This window comes from Carlito syrichta, unplaced genomic scaffold (assembly GCF_000164805.1).
Source record: "Carlito syrichta isolate Samal-C Ts95f unplaced genomic scaffold, Tarsius_syrichta-2.0.1 Scaffold309689, whole genome shotgun sequence".
Lineage (NCBI taxonomy): Eukaryota > Metazoa > Chordata > Mammalia > Primates > Tarsiidae > Carlito > Carlito syrichta.
The window spans coordinates 615660-628841 of record NW_007253785.1 but is presented as its reverse complement, the minus strand read 5'-3'; the positions used below and the strand labels follow the sequence as shown (position 1 = coordinate 628841).

At 36.0% G+C, this 13182-nt stretch overlaps 1 protein-coding gene across 2 annotated transcripts in view; it reads left to right on the top strand.

The window, feature by feature from the left end:
• Window positions 1–13182, top strand: part of PTPRO (protein tyrosine phosphatase, receptor type O) — a 268013-nt gene that overhangs the window by 176923 nt on the left and 77908 nt on the right. For both annotated transcript variants that reach the window (XM_008067533.2, XM_021717326.1), the window contains exons 5-7: window positions 787–1242; window positions 3301–3462; window positions 7151–7347. In XM_008067533.2, coding sequence (XP_008065724.1) covers window positions 787–1242; window positions 3301–3462; window positions 7151–7347 — 815 coding nt within the window. The remainder of the gene's footprint in view (window positions 1–786; window positions 1243–3300; window positions 3463–7150; window positions 7348–13182) is intronic.

Sequence of the window (13182 nt, the reverse complement as noted above, 5' to 3'; positions counted from 1 at the left end):
GAACACCTTCTACCGAAAACTTGTTCTAAGTGCTGAGAGACAGGGTCCCTGTCCTCAAAAACTGATATAGCTATCATACAGATGGCAATAAAACAAGAAAGAATTACATAATGTTATAAAAAATGCAGAAAGTTATTTAACAACACAAAAGTAGAAAAGATAAATATTTAGAAGTGATGTTTGAAGAATACGTAGAAACTGTTACAGTCAGAGACCATAAAGAATATCTTCATAATTTTCTACCTTTAGAAAAATATGCTTCCATAGTGAATAAACTTTGTGCTCATATGTTTTATTTTAGAGACCTGAGGAGTGAAGCAATATTTGCAACATGTAGATTAGCATATCTAAAGGCAACTTACCAGTGCAACTTGCTAAAGGCACAACTGTGCCACGTGGAGTATCTTGATCTTGATATCTATGAGTCTACTATAGTTGGGATTTTTGTAATAAAGATCCAGGGACAGAGACACATTTTTTGAAAACTGAGATTGTGATAACATTTACATACTCTGCTTCAGAAGTAAATTACCACTTCAACAAGTATAATATTACAATTTATGTGAAGCATAATTGGTGATATGCTAATATGTACACATCATCCACAACATGTTAAAAGTATGTATACTTAAACCCACAATTTTCTTGATTTCAACTTGCTTACATATTAGAAGCAAAATTAAGTTGTTTTGTAAATCTGCTTGTGTATTTTACTCACTGAGGGATTAAGGATCTAGTATAATTGAATTTAAAGTTACTTGAAAATGAAATTTTTCTCTCTTACAGCTCCTTATCCACCTCAAAATATTTCTGTTCGTATTGTAAACTTGAACAAAAACAACTGGGAGGAACAGAGTGGCAGTTTTCCAGAAGAAGCATTCATGAGATCACAAGATACAATACAAGACACAATAGGAAAAGACAAACTCATCCATTTTACAGAAGAAACTTCTGAAATTCCTTCTGGCAATATTTCTTCTGGTTGGCCTGATTTTAATAGCAGTGAATATGAAACTACATCTCAACCATATTGGTGGGACAGTGCATCTGCAACTCCTGAAAGTGAAGATGAATTTGTCAGTGTACTTCCCATGGAATACGAAAATAACAATACACTCAGTGAGACAGAGAAGTCAACATCAGGCTCTTTCTCCTTTTTCCCTGTGCAAATGATATTGAGCTGGTTACCACCAAAACCACCCACTGCCTTTGATGGATTCCATATTCATATTGAAAGAGAAGGTAAAGCAGGAGGATATCAGAGGAAATAAGAAATGGTGCAAGGAAAGGAAATGGAAATGCTTTTAAATTTTACTTAGACTGATGGTAGACAGTTAACATCTAAAGAATAACAATTTAAAAAGGGAAGAATTTAATTTAGTAGTCAACGCAGATTGAGAGTAGAAAGCCAAAATGAGTAAGCTGAATCAGAATCAGAAGGTTTGGGTAATCTACAAGTTGCAAGAATGGGCAACCATATACATTTCACTACCCAATATTTCACATTTGTCAAAACACTGAGGAAAACCTTATATTTGAATATATTTTGAATTAAAGCTCTAACCATCACAAAATCTTAAAGTGTCCTAAAAAAAAAAAGCCTTCTCATTTGCAAATTTGTGAAACATACAGTAAATAATATTTTGAACAAAATGACTACTTCTCCAAAAGTCAAAGGCCTGTGTTCTGCTCACCAGACACTCTTATTCCCTTAAGGGTGAGGAGTTGGTAGTAAAATAGAAAATACACAGCGACTGGCATTTCCACTATAGCTATTATATCTTGTTTTCACTTATCAAGCATTTGAGATTTATTCTTTATATTTTAGTCCACTAGCTTATAAAAGAGCCTTGACATTCAACAAATTTGTGTCATTAATAATATCTCAATTGTTATTTTGTAGACTTTTATGGTTATTTGCTGTTTGTTTTGCTTTTCCAGTAACATATTTCATTTTATATTTTTCAGTCTATCAGTTTGGGTGGCAAAGGTTATAAATTGTGATAATTTAAAATTACAATGATAGCCTTAATTTTAGAATGAGACAGTAGGATCATGTACAGTAGTCTCATATATGACATTGTTTACTCCTATTTTGTTTAATAGAATGAAATGCAAAAATCTGTAAATTCTATACTCGATTATAGAGCACCTAGTCACACCCAAATACTACATAAAAGTGAAATCCTTTGTCGCCACCAAATATATAGGTATAAAGTCATTTTTTTGAGTCAGAGTCTCACTCTGTTACTCAGGCGGGAGTGCAGTGCACACTCATGGCCACTGCAGCCTCGACCTGCTGGGCTCAGGTGATCCTTCTACCTCAGCCTTCCAAGTAGCTGGAACTACAGGTGTGTGCCACCACGCCCAGCTGATTTTTTTGATTTATTGTAGAAACAAGGTCTCACCATGTTGCTCAGGCTCGTCTTGAACCCCTGAGCTCAGGCAATCCTCTCACCTCGGCCTCCCAAAGTGCTGGGATTATGGGCATAAGCCACCACACCTGGCCAACAGTTGCTCATATTTTTTTAAAAGTTTCCTTAATCTGTCTTTTATTTTTCTGTTCTCCAATATATTCTATGGCAATAGGATCTTGTAACTCAAATGTTTTTTATTGTCTATCTCCCTGAAGTTTCTATTATGCTATTATATAACTACAGTTTTTTTTTCTTTTTTTTTTTTGAAGGCTATTGCAGTCACCAGTGGATGATAATGACTTTAAATAATAATAAGCAGCAGGAGAGGGACTGTCATGTAAAATAAGTCTTACTTTCAAAAGTTCTAAAAGCAAATAGATGAAGAAAAAATATTACAAATGTCAGAAAATATATCTAGAAGAATTACTTACAGCTAGAAATAATTCAATATATTTTAAAGCATTTCAGGATATTTAATGCTACCGCAAAGAACTTATAAGATTTGATGCTAGTTATCTTTTAGCCTTTACATACAAATAAGAACGCTAACAATTACTACCATCTTCTAATATTCGACTTCTATTTTGTGCACATAATTTTGTTGTATAACAATACATAAAGATACACAGTATATGCCCATCCCTAGTTTTATTGATTGGGACACGATATTTTGTCTTTTTAATTTGAAAGTATTGTGAAAAAATATTGAACTCTTTATTCATCTTTTTCTTATAGTACCTTTTCTTTAGAGATATCATTGAACTTGATGAAATTTAAAAATATTTAAAATACTTATTTTTTAAAAAATTAGTTGACTTGTCTATACCCAGGGCCTTTCTGGGTGTCAATTCATATATCTTCACTCTTTTTGTGTGTGATTTAGAGAACTTTACTGAGTATTTGACAGTGGATGAAGAAGCACATGAATTTGTTGCAGAACTGAAGGAGCCTGGGAAATATAAGTTATCTGTGACAACCTTTAGTTCCTCAGGATCTTGTGAAACTCGAAAAAGCCAGTCAGCAAAATCACTCAGCTTTTATATCAGTAAGTAGCAAAGAGATTATATTGCACTTACTGGGGAGTTAGAACAATGAAACTGTGAAATTAATGATGCTCAGATGTCAATTATTCTCAAACCTTAGGGATCCTGAGAATTCTTCAAGGTCAGAAAAGGCCAGGATCCATGAGCTTTTGACAACAGAGGAAATATATGTATGTTTAATAGCAGCAAACCTACCTAGGGATTTAACTTGAGATTTTCTTTATTATAGTGATAATTGGACATTTATTAAACTGACCTTCCACACTGCCCATAACAAACTCTCCAAGGACATCGATATACAGTTGGGAAATATGACGTTTGTTTGAGGCCATAATGAAACAATGTTATAGGCCTGAGTGAAAAATCTCATTAAAGTATTCAGCTTGTGGTGCTCAAAATAAAGACAAAAGATTCAAGCATAGTTATACCCAGGTAATCTCGAAAGATGGCAAGAGAAGCCAAAGCTAGGGCATCCAAAAACCCCAGCGTTAAGTCCTAGGGTAGCTTCTACTGATTCCATAATGGTAAAAGCACAGTGAAAGCTAGCCTCTGAAGGCTGCACAAATAGTGTATGTCTCTGTAATGTGTATAGCTAAACTATATTTACTGGAAGTTTAGAGGCTAAAAATCAGTTACTCAGCTTATGAGGAGTTACATGTGCCTATGAGTAGCAGAAGGAGAAAAACCACAAAGCAGTGAATAAAAGTTGTTCTCAGAAAAAGATAACCAAACATATTGTCTTTTCCAAAAGCAAATACCACCTTTCATTAAATACTCCTCAAAAAGGTGAGCAGGAAAGGAAGGATGGGGGCAGAGAGAGATCAGGTATAAAGCAGACTAAAAGTGTTGAAAATGTCCCAGATAACATTTTTACTTTAAAAAAAAAACAAAACCCACCAAAAGAGCCATCAGGCGCACAGAAAGGGCATTACTAAGTGCCTCGCAAGTGTGGGAGATCTTGTATATGAGATTATTTGAGAATGAGAAGGAAATTGAGTATTCAGTTCTTCCCATGAAGTTAAAATTGCTTCACTGACCAAAACATGCCCTTGTCTACCAGTACAGATCCACTGCAAGGGTTAACAGCTTCCATGAGAACTCCCTTGACAATTTTGGCCTTCCTGGCTTTTCTCTTCTCTGAATTTCTATTGTATTTTGTACTGCACAACACAAAACACAGAGCTTATTAGTGTGTGGTGTTTTCTAGATTTATTTTGTTTTCACACAGCTTGCTTCTCATGCCAAATTATAAAATCCCCAGACTGGAGTTATACTATTTGCTTATTAATTCATTCTTTTATACATTTGACAATTATTTATTAAAACATTTTCATCAGCCAGGCACTTTCCTTTATTCTTATAGTATTTAAATTGACTAGTGCCGTTCAGAATATGTCAGAATTGCTAAAAAAATGTGATTATTTCAAAGAGATGGATCTGAAGATTTATCTTATTCATCTACAAAAATGTAGATCACTAGAAATTTTGTTTTTCCTCTATCACTAAAAGAATAATATTTTTAAGTGCTTGGGATATTCTGCTCTGGGAAAATGAGCTATTCAGATATACTGTATATATTTCTTTGGTTTAAAAATGGATACTGTGGATATAAATACTTATACCTGACTGGATAAGTGAGCAATAAATTAGGGTGGCTTAATTCTGCTCAACATAGTGTAGTCACATACCAGCTAAATTATATTTGCAGTCCATTTTTCTGACCAAACTTTTTCCAATATTCTAGTGTCAAACTATTACATTAAGATTTATGTTTACGTTATTGCATTATGGTTTGCATTTATATATGTTTGAGGGCTTTTCCAGAGATGAGGATGAAGGTAGAAATTTACATTAGTCCCTCAACAGTCTTATGAAGGAAACATATTTATTATCTCTATTTTTCATGTAAAAAATCCAAGTCACAAAAAGCTCAGTGATTTTCTCGTGTCAGAATGAAGATTAGAACCTAGAAATATTTGATAATCAAATCCATTTTCATTTAGCCTACAACAACCTCTTTTGGGGAGTTAAATATCATGTCAGTCCTCATATAAAACCATTAAATAGTGAATTTGTTTTGTGTCCTCCCACTTTCTCTCTGTGTGTCCCTACTATGCCAGTAGTCTTCATAACAGTAATTACACCTCACGGATATATAGCTCTCCAATGTATATCATCTCATTCCATCCCAACAACTTCAGATGCCAAAATGGGTTGTTATTACAAAGCATTGACTCAGGAGACAGAAGGTCGGGCTAAATCACAAGCACTTACTAGCCCTGTGACATTGGCAGATCATTCATCTATCTGGGTCTCAGATTCCTCATCAACAAAATATGGTACTAGGTCTTTGAAGTTCTCTCCAATTCTAGCATTCCATGATTTGTCCATTTGACAGATGCAGTGACTGAGAGTCAGAGAAGTTAGATCACTTGCCCAAGGTTGCAGCAGTAACGATGAGCAATACTGAATCTTGGTCCAATTTTCCTACTCCAAATTTTTCACTGCTTCATAGTGCTCCAGGGAGTCTTCTGCAGGGTTAAAAGCACGGGTTTTTGGAATCATACTTCCTGTGTGTGAGTTCCAGTTCTACTTAACTTACCTCTGCCTCAGTTTCCTCATCTGAAAAGTGAGATTTAATAATAGAGTACTTGCTCATGGGCTAGTTAAAAAAATTAAAGGATTGAACTATATAAGCACATAAAAACTTAAAACGGAGCCCAGTATATAATGGGTGCCATACTCTTTGCTATCATTATTATCATTCTTTATTATTATTTCCCTTTCTCCATTTACAGTGAGCCTAAGTCTGCCCTCCCCAACGAAGCTGTTTGCTCCTTTTTTTCTCCTGGTCTTCATCCTAGGAATCCAGCATTCACCTAAGGAGCTGAGAAATGCATCCTGTGCAAATAAAGAAAGTTGCACATCTCCATTTTGGCAGGGAATTTCTGTAGATAATGATCACCTTAACATTTTTGATACCATACGATGTGTCAGGCACTGTGTTAAGAACCTCTGTGGAAACCCAAAAGAACAAAGCCAATAGTGGACATTCCATGAGCAGGTCATCCACTTGGTAAGGAAGTTTATGCTTAGGAACCTGGTGTGTCCCTCAAGTTATCACCCAAGTTTTAGCCAGCTTCTTTAATTGAGCCAGCCTGATGCCTGTTTCTTCCCTAATGTAGTCACCTGACTATAGTCAGCCTGTCTCTGTTCTGGCTGTTGCCAAATTTAAATTTTTTTTCACAGGATGGGAGTAGCGGCTAATTTGAATCTCAAAGTAATGATTTCTAGAGATCAAAGATCCTAATAGCAAAGGAATTACACACATTGATGAATGCCATACTACCACAACTGTTCTTTGATAAAAGAGAAGCAAATTCTCTCTAGGGAAGAATTTACCAGAATACTTACAGATATATATGACGATTGAAGTGGAGCTTCTGTCTCTCAGTAGAACTGCGTGTGCTGTTGTTGCTAAGGCTGCTGTTGTTTAGATCAAGGTGAGGTCATGGAGCTGAGGAATGCAGCCAGGCAGACGATCTAAGGAATTGCCAGTCTGACAGTCAATCTTACTTTGAATCTCTTTGTGAGAGCAAAAGGAAAGCAACATAATGTTAACAATTAGAATCTTTTATCTCAACCAGCTCAGTGTGCAACCTCCCTTGTATTCTGACTTGAAATGCTCAGGTCCTTCAGGAGAGTGGATTGAAGAATTGACTGAGAAGCCCCAACATGTGAGCGTCCATGTTTTAAGCTCAACTACAGCCTTGATGTCCTGGACATCTTCCCAAGAGAACTACAACGGCACCATTGTGTCTGTGGTATCACTGACCTGCCAGAAACAAAAGGAGAGCCAGAGGCTTGAAAAGCAGTACTGCACTCAGGTAAAGGAGAGGAAATATAGGCAGGCTCACCCAGTCCTAGACGCACAGTTTCACAGGGTAATGTGAGGAGGTAACTGCAAGAAGCCTTGGGGAGGTCTCCCTGGGTGGGCATGCTGCAAGCAGCACTACCAAGAGCCAGGAGAGGGGCCAGGAACTGAGTGGGAATGAACAGCTCTTCGGTTACACCGTCATTTTTCTTTCCTTTCATAAGAGGGCCATGTTTCTCTCACTTTCATGCCTTACTCAAGAGAATTTGCTGAGATATATATATATGAAATCTAGATAGTTTTTAAACGTCCTGCTCTTATAGAGCTTATAGTCTAGTGGGTTACAAAGGGTAAATGAACATAAAATTAGTGCAACATATAGAATAAGGCCGAGGCTAAAAAGAAATGATAAGAGACCAAATGAGTTCACAGAAAGAAGGAGCTAGCATGAGTAACATGGAGAGGGAGGAAAAAGGATCTGGTCAGAAAAACGTTCTGGGGAGGAGACAGCCGATCATAGGGCTTGAAGGTTCATTGTTTGTTTGTTTTACTTTTTTCCATTCTTTTGATTTTCATTTTGACTATAAAAATCCACATGCTCACAGAAAAAGCAATTCAAAAATTAAAATTATGTAAAGTAATTTTAACTCACCAATCACAACTGAGAAGAGCTTTGAAGGACAAATAGGAGTCAGCTGAGCACAGAGGCAAGAGCGGGACAGGCAGAGACAGTGTGCAAACCGGCAGTCTTGTGAGTGGCTGACAGAATAAATGCACACACCTGGTTACCAGTCCCAGATAAAATTGTACAATGCCAGTCAAGAGTAGACATTGCTCTCAAATACCCTGAGAATCTGGGGCTCAGTCCTATTTTCCTAAAATCGGGTTTTATTTTTTATAAGGTCAAATTTGGAGGTTCTTGGTATCTTACAAACACATTTTCTTTCCTAAAGGCAAAAGTAAAAAAAATTAAATTATCAACTCATGTGGAGTACATTGAAAATGTAATACTCAGAAAAGATGTTTGCTGTGTGAAAGCTATTTGGGATGCTTCCATTCCTCCCAGGAAAATTAAATATTTAGTGAAATCAAACAATGATAAATTTTAATTTGATAAGATGAATTCAGAAATCGTGCTCTTTGGAGCACTAGAAAGCCATAGAATACTGAGATAAACTCTTACTTGAAAAATGGGCTATTCCTTGATTTGAATTAAATTAAGGAATAAATATGCTAAACCAATTAACTAGCAATCACAGTTCATTGTTCAGTTTATTAGTTTCCTTTCCTGAGCATACCCAAGATGACTGACTCTTTACATTGATAGAAAAATGCATTTTCCCTACAGACCATAACCTAGAACTCAACTGCTCCAAGGTACATTTCTTCTTTGCACTAAATGGTGTACAAATTACATATTGTTCACATAAAAAGCCAAAAGCTAAAGGTATAGAGAGATATTACAAATTATAAATGAGTCAGAAGAGGCTGATTCAAGTGTACTTTGACAATGTCTTCTTGAAATGCAAATATGAAAAGAGAATATAAAATATCCTGTTAAAGAGTATGAACAGAGAGACCAATATTTAAAGTGGAATGTGAGAATAGAATCACCATGCTAGCCATCATCTCAGTTACCACAAGAACTTTGTGAAGATTGTGTTAATATTATGGCACCATCATTCATTGCCCACCACACACACACACACACACACACACACACACACACACACACCCCTGTTGTCCCACTATACCATACAAAGAGAAAATCATTCCATGGTACTTGTTAAAGTACAGTCAGGAAGATTTTATTTAGGACCATTGTAATAGATATAGGGACCACTTCAATGGAATCTTGCAGTGGCAGACAGAGATTGAGCTCCACTCCAAATACAGCATGAGGAAGTTATAACCAAGAAGCAGTGTGGGGGTCAATGGACAGAGAACTAAGAGAAAACATCAAGGGTAAGGGGGATTCTGGCTAAACCAGCCTAACAAGATTCTTACAGAAGACTGGACAGGTAGATCTGACATCACTTGGGGAATGGTGGGGGATGAAGAACAGGATCAAATGTAAAGGCTAGGGGCTTCTGGCTAAGCTGACTTAGCAGGGTCTTTTACAAGAAAGTTCATAGATGGGCTTAGGAGAAAATTTAGAAGCCTGCCAGCCAAAGAAACTCTCTAAAATAAGAGGGATTCTAAAGTCCAATACATATTAATAACTACTCATAATGTTTCACTATTTCATGGTCTCACTCTTTCTCTCTACTTTGCCTCTACCATAGGATCATTGCTTTATATGTTACCGTCATGATCCAAGAGATTCTCTGCTCATATCCCTGCTCTGCCCTACCACCTTATTGATTTCTATGTGAGTGTATGTGCAAAGTGCGTCTTGTGTGTAGTGCTAGAGATAATGGTAAATTAGATTTGAACCTTGATTTTATAAAGTTTGAGTCTGGTTTTCCATGCAGGTGTATTGCACACATTTATTTGAATGGGTCCTCCATATGTGTGTGTATGTGTGTGTGTTATATGAGGGGGACCCCAAAATAGCTGGAACTTATTTATAAAAATTGTGTATTTATTCTTCCATGTTTAAACTTCAGTGACCGTCAAAGCACTCTTTGTTTAATGTAATACGCCTATCAAGACACCTCTTCCTCTCAAAAACAGTTATTGAATTTGAATTTGTCAGTTTTGGTGCTTCTTAGTGCCTCTGCCATTTTTTGTTTCACCTTTTCCACATCGGCAAAACATTTCTCTTTGAGGACTTTCTTCATGCAGAGAAGCAAACAAACAAAAAAGTTGGTCAGGGCAAGATCAGATGAATAGGGAAGGTGGGAAGGTGGGCACGGGGGTCCTGCCATTTTTGGTCAAAAACTGCTGAACACTTAGCAATGTGTGGGAAGGTACATTGTCATGGGGGAAGGTACATTGTCATGGGGGAAGGTACATTGTCATGGCAGAAGAACCAGTTACCAGTTTGCCACAGCTCCAGACATTTTGTCCACAAATCATGATGCAACCTTCTTAAAACTTCCAGATAAAGATTTTGGTTGACCATCCAGTGGAACAAATTCTGAGCATACTACAAGGATTCCACCCTCCAAAGGATAATTCCTGTTTTATATGAATCCCCCATATACAATCTATATGTGGCTTAGTCATTGAGTTTGTATGCAAATATTCTGAAGAGTTTTGTGATATATTTCTTCTAACAGTCATTGTAGCGCTATTTATTAATAAACATATTAAACATAAAGTCACTGCTTAAGCTGTGTTACATAAAGAACTCTGTTAATTCTTCAAAGTAAATGTGTTCTTAGTATTCACTTCAAAGACTCACACACAATTATAAATTTCAGAATTAAGAAGTATCATGTAATATATTCATGTATATTTATTTTTATATAAGATCTGCGTTGGCCCATGAATGCTTTTTGGCAACTTAGAGGAATGTATGATAATTAAATAACAAAATCAGACAGAAAGACAAATTCATCTTTTAGTTTCACAAGTGAAGAAATTGCAAAGTTAAGAAGCCATATTTAAGAAGCTTGCCCAAAGTCACACAACCAGTTAGTCTCAGAGCTGAGACCAGGACCCAAAAAATCTGATTTTCCAGCCAATGCTGTTTCTTCTGGATTGCATGTGCCACAGTAGGGGCGGGTCACCCACCCCACCCATGTTGATAGAGTCCAGAGCGCAGACTCTAGAGTCAAACAGACTTGACTTTCAGACCTGATTTTAACAGTTACCAAATTTGAGACCCTGAGCAACCTCCTTCATTTCTGTAGGGTCTCCGGGCTTCATCTGTAATATGGGAAGAAGTATATCCTATCTTACAGGTTTGTAATACAAGATAAAGGGACTTGATGCTTAATGCAGTGTCTAAAGCAGAGGAATGGTAATTGTGCAAAGTAAAGTGTTAGCTTTTATTATTAACAGGCAGCTGGATGCTTTTTGAATCAAAAGAGGAAAATGGAGTGGTTCTAGAGTTCCTCCATAGAGAAACTTGAGTCCCTGTAACAAATGTACAAAAAAGAGCCAATGGAAAGAGGATCATATGAGGTGGAAATAAGGCCATCTAAAACTCAAAGGAACTTTCACAATCATCATCTAATTCAACCCCATTGTTTAAGAGTCTATCATGTATTTCTTTCAGCCATGCTCTCTAGTACATCTTTCCTCTTATTTCTTTAGCTGACGAGGTATAGAACTGGTGTCTAGTTAGAGAGACATTGGCCTCACCTGAGTCCTCAGGAATGGAGATTAAGATAGGAAAAATAATGGAATGAGAAGATGAGTGGAAATTGAAGGAGGGAGTGTAGAATGATCTTGTAGAAAATAAAACACATATTGTTTAGTAAGCAGAATGCAGGAGCATTTTCCCTGCCCACCTTCAAAACATCCCCAAGGAGATCCAGGATAAATAAAAAGGCACAGAGGGAAAGACTTATAGAAGTTGATGGCTCAGTTAAGATTCAGAAATTGTGTGTGTGGAAAGTTGGTGTTTATAACTTGTTACCAAGACAAGTAATTTATAATCCCATTGCTCTTGTTTTTTAAATAGTGTGACATCTGAACATTCTCACTTATAAGTGAAAGCTAAACTAAGGAACTGCAAAAGCATATAGAATGCTATAATGGACACTGGAGACTCAGAAAGGGGTAGTGGTAAGAAGGGAGGGAATTTTAAAAATCACTTATCGGGTACAATGTGTACAGGTGGGAGTGGTGAGTACGCTTAAAGTCCAGGTTTCTTCACTAATATCCAATGTATTCATGTAACCAAAGATCATTTGCACCTTCTAAAGCTTTTAAAATAAAAATTAAAAAAAAAATTAGGAAACAGAAATAATGTGATACATGTGAACATAGAAACTTCTTATTTAAACACTGTAATTTCTCTAGGATGAACTTATGATAATGGCATATTTAAGTGGCTATGATTCCAGGTAGTCATTTGACTAGTTAGAATCAATGATTGCCTAAAATATTATCAGACTAAAGGAAATTTAATATCACACGGAAACAATCTATATTCTTTGTGTTCTGTGTTATTCTAAATAGGCAAAATGGGTGATGAAAGAGTTAGATCAGCATTTACAGGTATGATAGGATGTCTATTATGTGTCGCTAAGTTTAAAAGAAAAGTCTGGAACAATGTTAATAATATTACATATATGTGGTTCAATCACAAATTATTTATGTATATATATCAGAAGACAGTCTAGAAGAATACTTACCAAAATGTTAGAATTTATGGAGGAGAACAGAAAGACATCAGAATTATTTAATTTGTTATTTTATGGAGTGAACAATTTTTACAATGAGCATATATTAATTTTACCACTTAAAATATATTTTAAAGAAAAAAAACAACACAAATGTTACCTGGTCCCAAACCAGGGAAAGTGAGGACCATTTGGAGGCCCAAACTTCACCTGCATGCAGCCTACTTGTGTAGTTAATCCTTACCTGAACCCCACATCTCTATAGTACAATTAAATTAAAATAAAAAAGAAACAAAACAGTACTGCTTAGTTGTGAATAACATGGTTTTTATTCATAGTTTGTCTCTTTAGGAACTTCTCTATCTGAAGATATCTAGTTGACTAAATTTGTCTATATGGCTTCCAGTAGAAATAAATAGCTAAAACATGGGCAAGAAACTCTGATATGAAAGAACGTAAATAGGAAAGGAAGGGTGAAAATCCTAACTTATTAATTCAATTTAATCATATTTCATTTGGTCAAGTCAATGGAAAATAAATGTCCTTCCACTTATGTGTTAAGCAAGTTGTATTAATTCAAATTATACCATTTCTACTGTGTGTAATCA